General features: G+C 57.4%; 1 protein-coding gene across 1 annotated transcript in view; it reads left to right on the top strand.

Moving 5' to 3' along the window:
* The window catches only part of LOC144947660 (tyrosine-protein kinase JAK2-like), a 60,065-nt gene extending 46,589 nt beyond the window's left edge, over positions 1 to 13,476 (top strand). The window contains exons 14-23 of the mRNA XM_078876918.1: positions 938 to 1,076; positions 3,054 to 3,205; positions 3,894 to 4,044; positions 4,591 to 4,724; positions 5,792 to 5,981; positions 6,870 to 6,994; positions 7,589 to 7,761; positions 8,149 to 8,266; positions 10,156 to 10,269; positions 11,536 to 13,476. Coding sequence (XP_078733044.1) covers positions 938 to 1,076; positions 3,054 to 3,205; positions 3,894 to 4,044; positions 4,591 to 4,724; positions 5,792 to 5,981; positions 6,870 to 6,994; positions 7,589 to 7,761; positions 8,149 to 8,266; positions 10,156 to 10,269; positions 11,536 to 11,646 — 1,407 coding nt within the window. The 3' untranslated portion in view covers positions 11,647 to 13,476. The remainder of the gene's footprint in view (positions 1 to 937; positions 1,077 to 3,053; positions 3,206 to 3,893; positions 4,045 to 4,590; positions 4,725 to 5,791; positions 5,982 to 6,869; positions 6,995 to 7,588; positions 7,762 to 8,148; positions 8,267 to 10,155; positions 10,270 to 11,535) is intronic.
* The last annotated feature ends 4,144 nt before the right edge of the window (positions 13,477 to 17,620 follow it).

The following is a 17,620-nucleotide window of genomic DNA, read 5'->3' as shown; positions in this document are numbered from 1 at the left end:
TCCGGGCTGTGGTGGTGGTGGCTGCCTGTAATCCTGCACTGTGAATGCAGCAGCTAGGGTTGGTGGATCACCAGGAGAAGGCAGCACAGCAAGTGGACTCGTCGCTATCTGTTTATTCCATCTGTACGGGGATAGAGCGTTGCCCCCCCCCTCCGACCCTGTGCAAGGCTTTTGGGGGGTTTCTCCCGGTTTTCCAGTTTCCACAATTGGGAAAAAAAACACAACTCGTCAATAATTGGCTGAAAATATCTTAAAATAAAAACCCAATGCAGCACCTTCCTGGAAAAAGAGTCCTATGATCCTTTGTGGCGTTCCTGCATAAATAAACAACAGCAATAATAATGATTTACTCGTAATAATTATAATTATTACGAGTAAATGCGCGACGTTTCCCTGCCGCTGCGGCCACGACGGCTGCGGGCGGCGATGGCGGCCGACCGCGTCCCCCCCCCCCCGCCCCGCCCCGCGACACTGACCCGCGTGGCCGTCCCCAGGCCCCGCCAACTACCCGCCGACGGAGAGCAACAGATGGCGCGGGAAAGCGACCCGTTGACCCGCCGTGGCACAACCTGCCAAGTGGCGAGAGCTCCGACCGCCAAATAACCCAGACGCTGACGACAACAAATGACATCACCCGGGGCGTGGTGGAGGGGATGAGCCCCACAGCCACTATCAGGGCCCCGTTGAATTGATTCCTACGATAATCCCGTTGAATTGAATCCTACGATAATCCCGTTGTATTGATTCCTACGATAAACCCGTTGTATTGATTCCTACGATAACCAGCACAACGGAGGGGCTTTGCTTGATCGTTGACGTCACCCAGTGATGTTCACCGGCTGTGGCGGCGGCGGTGGCAGTAGTAACGCCCTCACCTTTGGAACTCCCCCCCCTTCCCTGGCGCTCTCTCCCTCTCGTCACCGCCATCGGCGAACAGGAGGACAAGGGCATGGTGCACGGGAACGTGTGCTCCAAAAACGTGCTGCTCACCAGGGAAGGCAACGCCCGGGACCACACGCAGCCGTTCATCAAGCTCAGCGACTCGGGAGTCAGCATCACGGCGCTGTCGCAGGAAGGCAAGTGCTCGCGGTCACGGAGCCGCTCCCCTCGGGGTCACGGCGTTGCCGTCATGCCGACAGTCACGCCGGCGTTCGCATCCAAATGGCCGTTCTGATAGCACGAGGCTAATATAATGGGAAGGTTGCTACGTTTCACAGTCTCCCCGTAGCTCCACGGGAGGGGAGCCGATGTTGCTTGTGAAGCTTAAACGAAACGAGTCTATTTGCGAGTAGTGTTAAAACTTGCTCAAAATTGGGCCGCGACGCCGGCGTGCAGCCGGCTGTTTGTCCAGCAACGTCACTCGTCCCGTTGACGACCACGGCAACGTGCCCGCAGTGTTAACCAGGGTGGCCACCGTGCTCCGAGCTGCCAATTGCGCGAGAGCTGCAAATAGTCCAAATCAAGTGACGGAAGCCGAGTGTCCGAGAACAGCCCGGAAGACGATGTCACGGAACTACTTCTGAAGCCTATTTGACAGGCCTCGTTTTCCGCACTTAGCGGCACTAAGCCCGTTACGTGCCCCGATAAGTGTCCGTTGCACGTACGTCGACGTAAGCCGCTGTGACCGAGCCAAGGCCATCAACTCGCTACACTCGAGAACCGAGTTTAATAGCGCAGCGGCTAAATCGAGGATCTCACAAGTGCCGGCTCAGCGTCTCTGACCAACGAGTCACGCGGAAACCTCTGACTGGCCCCGCCGCCGCCTGTAATCCGGTGGCGACAGGAGGCCTTGATGGGCAAGCGGGCACGGCCCCAGCCCTGCCAATGTCCTGGCTAATGTTGCCAGACATAGGCACGAGGCAGAAGCCGGGTGCCGGGCAGCGGTTACAGACGGTGGTGGGGTGGGGGTTGCGGGCAGTGGGAAAGCTTGGCCCTTGCTGCACGAACTTAGCACAGAATTACCAACCTATTTGGGTCACAGACCGACAGATGACAACAATTGCGATCGCCACAAACGATGTACACGTGTGGGAGGCGTAGTTTGAAAACGATAACGACAACCTCGAATAGGGGGGTGGGGGGCCCGTCGCATTCTGCGGTCACTTGCGCGGAGCATGCCGGTGGCAAGATGTTAACTACCTCGCCTGGTATACAGGAGATCACGGGCTCAATGCCTTTAGAGTATTTGGCTGCTATACATTTCCACATGATTAGCCACTTGGTTGAGCTATCGTTTGTGGCCAGGTATGGTCGGAAACAGAGCAATAAAGCTCGGTGGGCCTTACCTGGCAATATAGTTTTATAGTTTAGACGCACGCCGCCCTGCGGGTGTCGAACGCGCGAGCTGTGCCGTGCCGGCCCGACCCGGCCCGATGCCGCCAGCGGCCGCCCGTTTGGTGCCTTACAAAATAAAATTAGCAGGCTTGTTTCCGGCTCGTAAACGCGTGTTTTTTTTCTTTCTTTCCCGCTCTCCTCTCTCTCGCCAAGAACGTGACGGCGACGTGAAAGTGTTGCGCCGCCGATGCCCACAAACGTGGGTGTAAGATGATCTATTTGGGGGGGGCGGGGCGGGCTCGAGGGTGAGGGGGGGCTCTGCGTTAATCTGCAAGCCTCGCCGCTCTCCACTTTTCGCTCTCCTTGGCTTATTCTTTGGTTCTTTCGGTAAAGTCACGTAGATAGAAAAAAGAATAAGATCTAAAAAACCCACGACGTTTCGATCGCAACACAATCGGTCGTCATCATTTTCCTGATGACGATCGAAACGTCGTGGTTTTTTATATCTTATTATTTTTTCTATCTACGTGACTTTACCGAAGGAACCAAAGAATCTGAATTCCTGCAGTCACGAAAGTTTTAAGTCAAAACTCTCCTTGGCTTTTTGCCCAAGCCTCTTCCGACGGGGCGGTGATCGGCGTCGCATCCCCGAGGATGGAAGAGAAATGGGGGGAGGGGCTGGGACGGCAAGTCACGGTGCCAAGTCGTGCCGCCGCCGCGTGTGCATCCCTGGCGCGAGATCGAGCCCGGCGCGCGTTTTGTCGCCGTGCCTCTGGCAGACCGCGAGGAGCGCATCCCCTTCCTGCCGCCCGAGTGCCTGGAGGACCCGCGGAGGCTGAGCCTGTTGGCCGACAAGTGGGGCTACGGCGCCACGCTGTGGGAGATCTGCATGCAGGGGGAGCGCCCGCTGCACAATTTGACGCGCGAGGAGGTGAGCGCGTCCTGTCCACGCGGCACCGGTGTGAGCGCCGTGTCTGTAAGCTTGGCCAGCAGGCGGGGGGGGGGGGGGGGGCCCGTCGCAGTACACGGGTTTTTTATTTTTGCCATACCGGCCTCGGGGCCAAGCGGCGGGGATCATCGCGCGTTAATTGCGGTCGCGTGGCATCGGTGGCACGGCTCGTGTCCCGTGGTGGAAAAACAAGCGGGCGCCTCCCGAGCCACTCTGGGCTGGCTCGGCGCACGGCGCCTGGCGCGGCTCGGTTGTGCAGTGGAAAAAAGAGGCGCAAGCACCTCCCATGTAGGCTACATCCAGACTGCGCCGCCAGGCAGCGGCTGCTACGGGCAGCACGGCGCACAGCGTTGGAGGGAGATAAAACTCTGGTGAGGAGGTTCCGAGGGCAGCGCGCGAACCACTGCACCACCACGCTCGCACGCGCATGCAGAGACAGACGCGCGTGGGGGAAACCGGGGAACCCGGAGAAAACCCGCCGTGCCCCACACAGATATATTTGAGAATTCATCTCTGCACTGCCATCTCCATGGCTTCCTCGCAGCCCACGCACACACCACCCTATTGCACACAAGGCGGTCTTCGTATTCCGAGTACAAGCCAGGCTCGGCCCCTGCTGAACATGCGAGCGATCTGTGTGTGTGCGCGCGTCACCGTGTGGCGCGAGCAGAAGGTGAACTTCTACGCGCGGCGGCAGCAGCTGGGGAAGCTGTCGTGGCCCGAGCTGGCCGAGTTGATCAGCAGGTGCATGAACTATGACCCCGAGATGCGTCCGTCCTTCCGTGCGGTCGTGCGGGAGCTCAACAGCCTCATCAACTCAGGTGAGCGCGATCCGTATTCCGTCGTTCCGAGATGATGAATGCACTTGGAAATCTCGCGGAGCAGTACGACCCTTGGTGTTAATCGGAGGGCACGGAAGTGGACATCGCAGAACTACTGCCGAGATCCCTTCAAGTGACCTCAAGTCAATGCAGTATGGGTGGGGGGGGGGGGTAGCAATCGGCTACCCACCCTAACATACGAGAGTCATGTTCGTCGCATGACAGCCAAAGTCATATTTAAAAAAGTGAAAGTGAATTGCCGAACCGAACGTACTTAACGTGCTCTATTCACAACTCGGTCTGATCGAGCCCCTGGGGGTCGATGTGAGTGACTGGGTGACTTGACTAAGAGCGTCACCTGCACTCCACTTGAGAGCCCAGTTTAATCGCCCGTCGGTCGACGAATGTCTATGGGTTTCCAAAACGGCGGGCAAAGCAGTCGCGGGTGATGCTCCGAGTTGCGCAATTTGGTCGCCCGCAACCGATGGCTCGGGTGCGATGGTGGCTTGACGATGCCCGTGTCGCCGCACGATCTCCGTGTGCCAGGGTACGAGGTGCTGCCCCTGCAGGACGATCGCAGGCCGGAGGAGCCGGTGATTGCCTACCCGGCGTGGACCGGCCTGCAGGACCAGAACACGTTCGAAGATCGCTACCTGAAGTTCATACGCATCCTGGGAGCGGTACGGACACGATACGCACAATACTCACTTTACACACGTATGATAAATACGATGCAAATGTGTTTGTTATTTGGCCACAATTTTATTCCCGCCGTGCTGTCGGTGTCGCGGGTGCTGCTGCGTTGGGATGTTTGGCCAACACCAGTGGCTGGTCCTGTGTTTTTAGCTCTGGGAGTATATTGGTTTGGCTGTCGTGTGTGTTCGCTCCCTGCAGTACAGGGGGCGAACACACCGACTCCACACAGAAATGCAACCGAGTGGTGCTTGTGGGCCTGGGCTACAGAATGGCCACGAGACTGCTGCAGTACAGCAACAGATTCTTGAATCTATCTGCATGTTGAACTTATTTCGCATGTACGTAGCCAACCGTGCTAATCGGAGGTGTGGGGGAAGGACAACAAACTAAAACACAAAGCAGTTTTAAAGACACGAGTCGTCCAATATAGATTTAAAAGTGCATAAGCTCCAGTGGCTTCCTAATTTTGGAAGAGCATTCCAGACGGCCACCACAGAAGCGCATCCGAAAGCGCGCGACGTGGCGACCGTCTTTGTTCGATGGCCAGTCAAAAGCCGCCGCTGCTGCGATGGTTACCCGGAGTTTGCGCAATGGTTCGCGCTCCTCGGCAAGGTTATTGGCGACTCATTTGCGTCAGAGGTCGCAAACGGGTTTTGATTCCTTACCCGTACTCGTACCCGGCCGCACCAGGGTCGCAAACGGGTACCCGTACCCGGCCGTACCCGTACCCTACACCCGTACCCAGCCGGGTACGGGTACTTGATTGCGACCTCTGGGATGAAGCCATGTTGCAGGCGCGGGTGGGTTGATTCTAGGAACTTGAATTGTGAGAAGAGACAAGACGTTGGGAAATGAGTGACAAACGGTGACTCACCAGTGACTCACGGCCTACCTGTACCCGTACCCGGCCACACCAGGGTCGCAAACGGGTACCCGTACCCGTACCCGGCTGGGTACGGGTAGCCGGGTATCGGGTAGGGTACGGGTATCGGGTACCCGGTTGCGACCTCTGATTTGCGTTGCATCCCACCCCCCCCGGTCCCTCTCAAAGGGGAACTTCGGGACGGTGGAGCTGTGCCGCTACGATCGCCTGGGAGACGACACGGGCGACACGGTCGCCGTCAAGAAGTTGCAGGGCAACCCGGAGCAGTCGAACGCCGACTTCGAGAAGGAGATCGAGATCCTCAAGTCCCTGCACCATGAGAACATCGTCAAGTACCTCGGCGTTTGCCGCGGGACCGGTGAGCGCCGAGCGGGGAGAGCTGTCGAGTGCGCAGGCGGTGCAAATGAAGAGAGGGGGAAGTCGGATAAAGGGGTGGGGGGGGGAGCGGATCAGTGCGGGGAGAGCCCATTTCGTGTCGTTCCTTGCGGCGGTGGCCCATGTCAACCACATTACGCCAGTGGGTCAGGCGTTCAGCGCGGCGCAGTGGTCTTCACGGATTCTCAGAGGGGGGGTTTGGGGGGGCTCCACTTTCACCAACAAGACATCGGCAGTTGCGAGGGCCGCCACACGTTAGAAATCACTGGGGTTTGACAGCAGCACGACAAAAATGGGGGGGAATGTTTTTACATTTGTGTGTCGGGGGGGGGGGGGGCACAGTGAAGGTCACTAGGGGGCCGCTCAGTGGCGCCATGGGGTCTTGCAATCAAGAACACGGCCGTGGCTGCTCGGAGCCAAACGATGGCTGATTAAAAGAGTTCAGTCTTCAGCCGAGTGTGCAGGCGGTGCAACTGTTGCTGCCGACCAAGGGCGGAGGGGGTGGAGGGGGTCCAGGTGCCACGCAACAGAGGGGCGGGGCAGGGGGTAAAAATCACTCCTCAAGGCGGAATCCATACTCGCCGCACAGCGACACCAAAGGCAAATGTTGGTCAGGACAGAGTGGCCCACGGATAGCAGGTAGCGCAGTACTACTTTTGAGATCCCTTTAAAAATGACCCCTCAAGTCGTCCTGCCCGCTTTGCTGTATGGGGCCAGTCAGCCGTGTAGGAGAGCAGCGGGTTGCGCGCTGCGAACGGCGACGGAGGCCGCCACCGCTGGCGCCACGTCGACCCGAGCGGGGCGCTTGCGGGTGGCGCCTGCCTGCCCGTCCGCCCGCCCTAACGGGACCCGCGTGTCTCGCTCTGCGCAGGTGGGCGCAGCCTCAAGCTGGTGATGGAGTACCTGCCGTTCGGCTGCCTGCGCGACTACCTGCTTCACTACCGCGAGAAGACCGACCAGAAGTGCCTGCTCATGTTCGCCTCGCAGATCGCCAAGGTAACGGACGCGCGCGCGCGCGAGCAATGACGACGCTACCGTGGTGACGGCACCGTGCTGCTCGTGCCAGGCCTAGTGTAGCCAACCGCGCTAGTCAGAGGTGCAGGGCAAAGACAAACAACTTTGTTGGTGTGCGGCTTTTAAAGTAGCGATCTTTTGGGCAACGCGCCTGACGGACAAGCTTTTGCCAATGGTCGGACAAAAGTGAACGTCCGTCGTGAATCGCGCCCGTAACCTTACGCTTGAGATCTCCCCACAGAAGGCAGTACAGGAAATATGTTGCTTATCCGTTCTCATGCAGAGTTTCTTTCTTTCCTTATTCGCTGAAGCGTGGGTTTTGTCTGGGCACTCCAGTGTCCTACTGCACGCTAAAAACCAAACGCTCTAAATAAATAATTGGCGGTGCGTGACGCGGTCGTTTTTAACTCAGATTTCTGCTTGCTCCATTTTTTTTTTGTTACAGCTTTTATCGTTTTCTTGACCCAGGTCAGGCTCGTAAACGAGACTGCGACCTGGTCTCTCGCGAGTCCACCGCAACCTTGGCAAACAAAACAAGCAATGAGTGTTGACGTTTAACACCGCCCCCACCCCCAGGGCATGGACTACCTGACGACCAGGCGCTGCGTCCACCGCGACCTGGCGACGCGCAACATCCTGGTGCAGAGCCACACGCAGGTGAAGATCGGCGACTTCGGCCTCGCGAAGGTCATCCCCCAGGGCAAGGAATACTACAAGGTCCAGCAGCCCGGGGAGAGTCCAATCTTCTGGTGAGCCATCGCCCCAAGTTTCCGCCCCCCCCCCGCGGCCCTCCCCCCACGGCCCCCCCCCACGGCCCCCCCCCCACGGCCCCCCCCCCCACGGCCCCCCCCCACGGCCCCCCCCCACGGCCCCCCCCCCACGGCCCCCCCCCACGGCCCCCCCCACGGCCCCCCCCACGGCCCCCCCCCACGGCCCCCCCCGAGTGCCGTCTGTGCGCGACGATGATAATCGTCATCGGCGGGTAGAAGTCCACTCGTCAGCAGCGGTTCTGGCAAAGGCCTTTATCCGAGCCGGCAGTGGTTTGGGGAGAGCCTTCCTCCAGCAGTGGATAGATCACGGCTGATGGTGACGCCAAACCCCCCCCCCCCTGCCCTGCCCCCCCCCCCCCCCCCCAGGTACGCGCTCGAGTCGCTGATTGAGAGCAAGTTCCTGGCGGCGTCCGACGTGTGGAGTTTCGGCGTCGTCCTCTACGAGCTGTTCACCTACAGCGACAAAAACAAGAGCCCTCCGCAGGTGGGGACTCACCCCCTACAGCCTCACATACACCCTCACCACCTTACACCCTCACTGCCTCACCCCCTACACCCCCACCACCTCACCCCTTCCACCAGCAGGGGCATGAGCAAGGCAGTTACAGGGCCTCACCTTTACCTTTGAACTGGGACGCAAGGGGTGTACATGAGCCACAGTGCTGTCTGAGCGTGCCGGTCCGTGCGTGACTCGCTTACATTCCACCAGAATCATGGTTTCCCGCTCCTGGCTTTCAAAAGCGGTAACCAATTCTGAAAATGGTTACCGGTTTATCATTGGTGAATAACCCGGTTGGTGAAAATCGAGGGGGGGGGGGGGGTGGTCTTTGGTGGGTGTGTGTGTGGGGGGGTGGGTGTGTGTGTGGGGGGGTGTGTGTGTGTGTGGGGGGGTGTGTGTGTGTGTGTGTGGGGGGGGGGTGTGTGTGTGTGTGGGGGGGGGGTGTGTGTGTGTGTGGGGGGGGGGTGTGTGTGTGTGGGGGGGTGTGTGTGTGGGGGGGTGTGTGTGTGTGTGTGGGGGGGGGTGTGCTGGTGTGTGTGTGTGGGGGGGTGTGTGTGTGTGTGTGTGGGAGTGTGTGTGTAGGGGGGGGGTGTGTGTGTGGGGGGGTGTGTGTGTGTGTGTGTGGGGGGGGGGGTGTGTGTGTGTGTGTGGGGGGGGGGGCGGTGTGTGTGTGTGTGTGTGTAGGGGGGGGTGTGTGTGTGGGGGGGTGTGTGTGTGGGGGGGTGTGTGTGTGTGTGTGGGGGGGGGGTGTGTGTGTGTGTGTGTGTGTGGGGGGGGGGGTGTGTGTGTGTGTGTGTGTGTGGGGGGGGGGTGTGTGTGTGTGTGGGGGTGTGTGTGGGTGTGTGTGTGTGGGTGTGTGTGGGGGTGTGTGTGGGGGGGGTGTGTGTGTGTGGGGGGGTGTGTGTGTGGGGGGGTGTGTGTGTGGGGGGGTGTGTGTGTGGGGGGGTGTGGGGGGGTGTGTGGGGGTGTGTGTGGGTGTGTGTGGGGGGGTGTGTGTGTGGGGGTGTGTGTGTGGGTGTGTGTGTGTGGGGGGGTGTGTGGGTGTGGGGGGGGTGTGTGTGTGGGTGTGTGTGGGGGTGTGTGTGGGTGTGTGTGTGGGTGTGTGTGGGGGTGTGTGTGGGGGGGTGTGTGTGTGTGGGGGGGTGTGGGGGGGTGTGTGGGGGTGTGTGGGGGGGGGGGGGGGGTGTGGGGGGGCACGAGTTGTCCCCAGCACCTGGCTTCCACCACCGTCATGGCCGCTTCAGCAGTGGCCTCCAGACCAAAGTCCAGCAGACACCAAGGGCATTCTGGGGCATGCCATGGATGGGAGACGATTCCCAGGCTCGCTCTCCCCCCCAAACACTTCAAAGGATCAGTCACGATCGCAGACGGACGTGATGATGATGGCGAAGTAAAGCAAGGGCAATAAATGTGGTTTATGGACTCTGAGAAAAACACTTGGTACATTGTCTGCGCTGCCAAAACGCGCAGGCGCTCGTTTGGACTTTCAGCCCCCCCCCCCCCCCCCCCCGTTGTGCGTCGGTTGGAATTTGATGGCGGTGTTTGCATGCGCAAAGCTTGCGTGTCCTCGCTCTCACACAGGGGAGGAGGGGGGAGTGGTAGCGTTGTAGTTTACTGCACCGTGCTAAAGAGGCGGTGACCAGAGTTCGATTCCCCATCACCAGTGATGAATTATCTGGGGCCGGTGGTCCTGGGCCTCTCCCCTAGCTCGACGCATCCTTTACGAGTTCCACGTGCGCCGTGTACACATTGCCACAAGGGAGGCAGGCCGGGCGCGGTGTCGGTGCTGGTCGCTAGCAGCGCTTGTCCCAACAGTCTGTTAAAGGCTACACCACGGGGGGTGTGGGGGCCCCTTTGTCTTTGTCTGCTCGCAGGAGTTCATGCGGATGATGGGTGGCGCCAAGCAGGGCCAGATGGCCGTCGTGTTGCTCATCGAGCTGCTCAAGAACGGGCAGCGGCTTCCCCGGCCGAGCGAGTGCCCCGAAGAGGTGAGCGACCCTCCGAACGCACGTGCACGCACACACGGACATATCCACACGCGCGTGCCCACTCACACGCACGCAAGGGGGCATTAGTGTTCGTCGGAAACGTTCGGCGCATTTCTTAAACTCTGAAGCTGTAAACTATTTGACCGGGTAAGGCCCGCCGAGCTGTGTAGCTCTTTTTTCAGAAGCGACCTGGCCACAAATGATCGGTCAAAGTGGCTTATCGCGTGGAAATTTATAGCAGCCATATACACTAAACGGAAGGACCCGGAGAAAAATCCACGCGACCACAGGTAGAACACGCCAACTGGCAAACAAAGGTCCCGTAGATATGTTGCTGACCGTTAGGAAAATTGAGCGGGCTCGGGCAGGACCAGTGGTGAGAAGGGCTCATTGCCCGGCGGTCAACACTGGACACAGAGGGCACGCATCAGGGATCGCATCCGGTGAGAGGTAGATTATTGCAATCCTGGGACCGTGAGAAATGGCAATCCAGCAGTGGATCAATTGTTTGGGGGCCGTGCGAGAAAGGCGCTTGGGTCGAAAAGGTCACGTTCCACACGATCAGTGCCCAACCACGTGTCAGGTCACGCGTGCCTAAGCCAGAGGCAATACATCCAGAGAGACAGCAGGTTGTGTTTTCAGCTGGCCATCCCACCGCAAATGTCCAAAGGTATTTTCCACATTTGCCCCCCTCAACACGACACCGCTTGGGGGTTTGTGTTGGCCGCGTTCATTCTTCCATCTGCCGCCGCTCCCCCTCGCCTCTGTCTCAGGCACGCACGCACAGACGATGGCGTCGACGGCGTTGGGGATTGTTGCCTTGATCATCGGTCACCATCGTTCTTTTTCTTGGCACTTTCCCCACTACTCTGACCTGCGTCGCACGCAATAAACCAGAGAAGTTCAACATACATAGTTTGTTGTCCCGCCCCCGCACCTCCGATTAGCATGTTTGGCTATGCACGGTGCGAAAAAAGTTCAATATTACCTACATACGTCATTACCCCCCTGGCCCTGCTTGGCCCCGAGCCAGATGTCCTTTTTGCGAGACAGCCGTAGTGCAACTTTCAGTTCCAGGCAGCGAAAAACCACTCCTCCCATGAGGGCCCCGCGCTGGTTCGGCTTGGATGTGTTGGTGGGGAAAAAAAAAAATGGCCACCCGACTCGTGCTTTTCCGACCACTGCGGGTTCCTCTGCCGATGCGAGAGCGCGTTGTCTGATGGAGCGTGTGTGTGCGCGCCTGCGTCCACATCCTCACCCTGCCAGGTGTACCGCATCATGCTCGACTGCTGGCACACGGAGCCACCGCAGCGGCCTGGCTTCCGCGACCTCCTGCTGCGCATCGACAGCATCCGCGACAATAACCCGCGCGGCTGATGGGGCCGGCGCGCGGTTCCAGCGTGGAGGAGATGCCCGGCGTGGAGTCGTTGCGGCGAGAGGGAGGGCGGGCGAACGGAGCCAAGGGTTGCACTCGCCTTGTCTCCGTCGCCCCGACGAACAGATGTTTGCGGACCCTGAAAAAAGCTAAAGCCATCCCCCCCCACCCCCCCCGTCCCTAAGGCGGCAGCTCGTCACGCAGGAGCGCCGTCTGCAGGCGGGGCCGACGTTCAGTCTGCCAGACTTTGCCTGCTTCGGCGATTTCCCGAGTCGTTACGACGGACACTTTTTTTTTTATGTCGCCGTTGCGTTAGGAGGATGGTGGTGAGCAGCGCTCGCTTGCCGTGTGTTCAAGGGCTTCTCCGTTGCCTTGTCAAGAGTCTCGGGCTTCAGATTTTTAGCGTCGCTGGAACCTGGATTCTCCCTGCAGCTTTCGCTGCGACGGAACTGCACCTGTAAATATTGTTTGGATTTTTGGTCCGCGTAGCCTGGCAACCCTCCCACCGCCCGCGTGGTTCAAATCTACGCGCGGATGAAAATGCAACACAAACAAACCGCAGCGGGGCAATACTCAGTGGTGGCAGCAGCAAAGAAGGCCAGATTCCTGAACTTCGACTAGATTGCCTTCATTAAATGACGACGACGACAACGATAATTTAGAAGCCGCAACCAGTTTTCACGCCAGTGGCCGCCACCCATCAACATTTAACTCTGCTGCACTCGCCTGCGTGTCCACGCGGTCCATGTGGCACAACATTCACGGACCCTTGCCCACTATAACAAAGCGCGCTTAAGCTGTGAAGGGAGGGGTTGTGGGGGGGGGGTGTCTCACTGTACAATCGCGATACCCTGAACGCCCAACACCCTCGTTTCGGTCACGGCAACGCCCTCGGCCACCGGATTCCTCTCTCGCCGAACGTGTTTCGGCAATCGCTTGTACGACTAGAGAGTAGGTGGCACATTTATTTGTAGTAAGCCACAGCCATAGCGAGGTATACTGGATGTGGTGTGCCGTGTGGGGAAATATTTTCTGGGTTGCTCCACCCCAGGGCAAACCCCCTCCCCCCCCACCGCTGAAGTTGATGCTTCAATCCTGGGTGCCTGACCTTTCCTGCCGGGGGGGGGGGGGGGTACACTGTGAACCCCGACCTCCCATTGGCTAGCTCAGTTATCACACCTCCCTCCCGTCGACAAATGGCGATGGACGTCAGATGCACAAATAACCCATCGTTAGTGCCACCTCTGGCCCTGCTTGGCCCTGAAGCCGGATTAAGATGTCTTGCGGGGTCGGCGTATCACAGGCACGGACCTGGCTTTGCTTCGAAATATAACCAATGGGAAAAAAACCTCATTACCCAGAGGGCACCTGCCCCCGCCTCCGATGTGCCAGTCGAAAAGGGGCATTTATTGCCGTGAAGCCACGGACCCTCCGGCGCTCTCGGCCTCCCCCTCGTCGCGCTTCTGCCCCATCGCTGCGGGCAGCGGGTTTTGTCGCTTCACCTAAAAAAATATGTAAACCAAAGTCAAGGCTTGGGGTCAGTACGCTCTGTAAATGGCAACCACGCTCACCGCCCAAGGGGGGGGGGGAGCGGTGGCTGTGGGGGCGCACGCAGACTCAGCGGCTGCTCCGAGGCCACAAGCAACTCAAGCAGGGCACGTGCGCCACGTTATCGGCTTGCATGCATATCCTAATAAACAGAGCAACAAGCCAGTTAAATCTCTCTCTATCTCACTACACACATCTGTCTCGGATCCTTCACTTAAAGCTAGCTACATCTGCTGTCGCTTGTCATCTCACTTGGAGTTTATAATTTTAAGAGATTCGGGGGGGGGGGGGGGGGGTGGGGGTATAATCATTTGTTGCTTGGGGTTCCCTTCCCACCGTCCCAGTTTGCGAGCACCACCACCACAGATGGGGACGCTCTGGGCCTGAGCAACCTAGGGGCGGGCCTGATCGGAGGAGGGGCAGCGCGCAGGTTTTTGAGGGGGAAGACGGGGATCGCATGAGCGGAGGGGGGGGAGGCACACGTCGGGAGTAGACCTTTGAGAAACAAATAGCCGGCAAGGAGTCAATTACGCGGAGTGCCAAGGAGAGGACGAGAACGAGGTGGGAATGCAACAGATCATTCGGTCATGATGATGATGCTGCTGCTGTTGCTGCAGAGACGACGCAAAGAGTAAAAAAAACACATTCGTCAGTAACGCTGTGGGCTTTAAGAAGAGCAAATACATGATTGGCGACAGGTCAGATAATAGCCCTTCCCCATCTTAGTAGAACATTAAGTCTGCGTCTTGAGAGGGTGTCCTGGGAAAACCAGGACAGGTGGCAACCGTAGGGAACATGGAGGTTGTGGGTAAGAGTTGTTGCGATGGCAGCGACGCAGGGCGGTTGAAATATGGAATCCATGCTGCTGTTATGATTATGCCCTTGAAGGTTCCAAATTCGTGCGTCTATGCATTCCTGTGAGTGTTTTTCTGGCCGTACGCGAGTTCACTTTTGCAGGAATCAAAGCGGGGACTAAGGGCCAAAAACAAAAAAAGGAGAACGCGGAAGAAGAAGACGCGTCGTGCAGAAAGTGTTTAGGCTCGGCTCTCAACAGACGAGAGCTTTGGGTCAGAGGTCAGAGGAGAGGGGGCAGGTGTATGTCTGTGGCAAAGGGCAGCGCACGCGGTGGTGGTGTGGTGTGGAGGGGTCTTTAAAGGGGCAGAGGACTTTTGAGGTCGTGCATGCACGTGACCTCTGCGGCAACGCCTCGCGCGCTCGTGCCGGTCTCGACGGGCGAGGTGGGGGGGGGGGTTGTACCGCCGTCGAGTGGTTGCGTCGTCGTCGTCACCCGCGGCTCTTTATACTGTACGTGCGCGCTCGCGGAACGCATCCTGCAAGTGGTGTGCTAAAAGCGGCGGGCAGACAAAGTTGCGCCGCCGTTCTTCCCGCTTGAGGGCATTATAGCTGGGGGGGGGGGGGGGCATTCTGGTGGTGTCTGCGATTGCAAAAAAAAACCCCGGGCAGAAATGATCGTCAATGCTGTGTGAATCAGGCCGCCGAAAGAGTGAAAAGCAAATAGGATGGGTCTGGGGCTGCCAAATATTGAGGGGTAGGGTAACAGCAGCAGCAGCACACGGAGCCAGCCAGATTTTCATAGCCTCTATCACAAACCCTAACAGCGAGTCATAACAGCCCACAGTGCAACTGCACTCACCAATCTCAAACCGTGAACCACACAGTAACCGCACTGGCCATGCTTAGATAACGGAGTCCATGGGTGTCCACGCAAGTCCTAACCTCTTCGCATCTCAAACCATGGACTCCACGCGGTCATTCGCCGGGCCAGATGCTCGGATGTTCGCCGGCTCACTTGCCAACGGCAACACACAAGAAACGTCCGCCCATCACCTCACCGTGCGAATTGAGAGCTCCCAACAAACCGAGTCGTCGACACCAAGACGTGCCCAGCAGCAAGTCGCAGCATCTTCACGGCTGCTCGTCCCGAAGCGAATCACACATTGGAACGTTGTTTTAAAACTTCAAACCATGCCGGCCTTTTCATTTTTGTTGTTGTTCGCTTTTCACTTTTAGCACCATTTTGCTTTTAAAATTCGAGGACTTTTTGGATGCACTGAAGGTGACTGGAGAGCCAGAATGTTGTTTTTTTACTGAACGTATCTATAATATATCTCGTCGTCACTTGGCTCGGGAATGGCTGAATATTTACACACACACACGGCAAAAACACCTTTTTTTACGGAAAAAATTCAAAACGTAAAAATACGCAAAAAATTTAAACAAAAAATTAATAGGGAATATATTTTCGTACGTTGGGTTTTTCTCTCTCCTTTTCTCAGTGTCTCTTTTATATATAAAAAAAAATAATGTAATTTACCAAAAAAATGCTGCTTTCATTAATAATCACTGACTAGCAAAAATGTATAAACTGCTGTTTAAATTAGGACTTCTACCTTCAGCTTTAATTTTGTGGGGGGGGGAAAAAAAAACCGTGATTAATAATTTTGACGGAATAACTCGAATAAAAATAATTAATCAGGTAACCTGCCTCTCATTGGCTTTGGCCAAACACCTGCGGCCGTGGGACCGCGGGAGGGCGGGGGGCAGGAGGGGACGGGGGTGGGGGGGGCAAGTGGGGGGCTAAGTGGGGGGGGGGGGTGACGACAGTGGGCAGAGATTCTGCAAGAAACCCCTCGGAATCGTTTGGCCTTTAAAAAAAAAACTTTGGCACGGCCACATTTTTTCGTCCACCCCTCCCCGATCGCGCGCGCATTCGCACTTTTTGACTCACGGACACAAATCATGGACCTTAAAAACTTTACAAATGTGCTGCATTTAAAAAAAAATGTTTTTGATCCTTTTTTGATAAATAAAAAAAAGTGAAAATTTATTCCAAGCGTTGGGTGTCGTCCTCCCCGCCCCCACCCACCCGTGTTCATTCTCGGCACGCCACACCGCACGACGCTCCGTGCGAAGAGCCATCGGACGAACCCGTGCCACTCGTCAGTGGCCGTCACCGACGGGGGCTGCTGTTGCACTCGCTTGGTGTCGTCTGCCAGCAAAGCACGCGGCGGCAAATGGTGCTCCGTGGCTTCGCCCACAACGAGTTAAAATGTGCCAGGAATTGTTGTTTCCACTTTGGCGACGCTCCCCCCCCCTAGAGTTTTCAAATCACCGTCACGGGATCTAAAGCGCGTTTGGTTAATACACTCGCAGTATTCACCAGGGCGGTCAACTCGGGTTTGAACCGTGGCTCGCCTGCACCAAGAATCAACCGCGCTGCCGCACGGCCATACGAGAAAAACGAATGGCCGATAACCAGATCGCCTGGAATGCACAACAACCCCATCCGCTAAGTGGTGTTGAGCCTGGCTAGTGCTTGGATGGGCGACCGCCACCTAGGCCATGCCAGGCTTTGTCGGTCGAGTCGAGGCCAGGAGAAGGCAGTTCCGAGTGTGGCTCCCCCACCCTGTGTGGTGGGGTTTTCTCCGGTCTCCTCCTACATGAGGCCAAACTCTCACACGTCACAGAATTCATGGCCAAACATTGCGACGATGCAGGACCCCTCGTGAAAATGTGTCTCGGGAGTCAGGGAGGCTTGTTATTATTATTTCTTATGTGCGCAGTGGCTTAGTTGACCGGGCATCCCGATCCATCGAGGCTTGCTGGGGTGGATGAAATTGATCGGCGGCTCGCCACTAAGTAAAAAAAAATTCTCACTAGCTGCACAGGGCTCACACCCTACAAACCGCGATTAGTTAGAGACAGAAGACAAGGGACACGGGGGGCTCAAGGTCTTTCCGTGTTTCCATCTCCTTGCTAAACAACAACCTAATGTCATACATGTCATAAAATAACAAACAAGCGGGAGTTACACGGTGAACGGCGGCATAAAAACCTTAAATCGCGGTACATTTGGCATTCCGACTTTGTGGAAACGAGACAAAGTGAGCGCGCCTATCTTTAATTTGCACGTCCGCGTGGGCTCGCGCTGTAAACAGAATTAAAACGCAGACGGCGGCAGACGAACCGCTTGGGCCGTCCGGCCGTGGCGAAAATGCACAAAACGGTTTTGAAAGAACGATTCTCAAACCCGGGGTCGGAGCACATCGCAGCGGTGTCGCGAAAGAGTTACGGTACTGGGCGACGGTTCAGATTTTTAGTTTGCCGTCATTCCCCGCACCACCGATTCGCACGGTTGGCTACGTACGGCGGCGAAAGTTTAACATGTCAGCAATGTCACGGGGTGGGTAAGGGCCGACGTGCAAGTCCATCGTTAGCGCCGATTATATCGGAACACGCGATAACAACATGAACATCAATAAACGGGCATGAGAATTCTTACCTCTGCCAGATGGGTTAAACGGTGATGACATCATACCAGATATGATGCACGGGGCTTGGTTTTATCCTGCCGCCAGGTTGGCTGGCCGGCGACAGCGGGTTTCGATGACGTTACCAACCAAACAG

This window comes from Lampetra fluviatilis, chromosome 46 (assembly GCF_964198595.1).
Source record: "Lampetra fluviatilis chromosome 46, kcLamFluv1.1, whole genome shotgun sequence".
Taxonomy (NCBI): domain Eukaryota; kingdom Metazoa; phylum Chordata; class Hyperoartia; order Petromyzontiformes; family Petromyzontidae; genus Lampetra; species Lampetra fluviatilis.
This window is presented reverse-complemented; position numbering and strand designations above follow the sequence as displayed.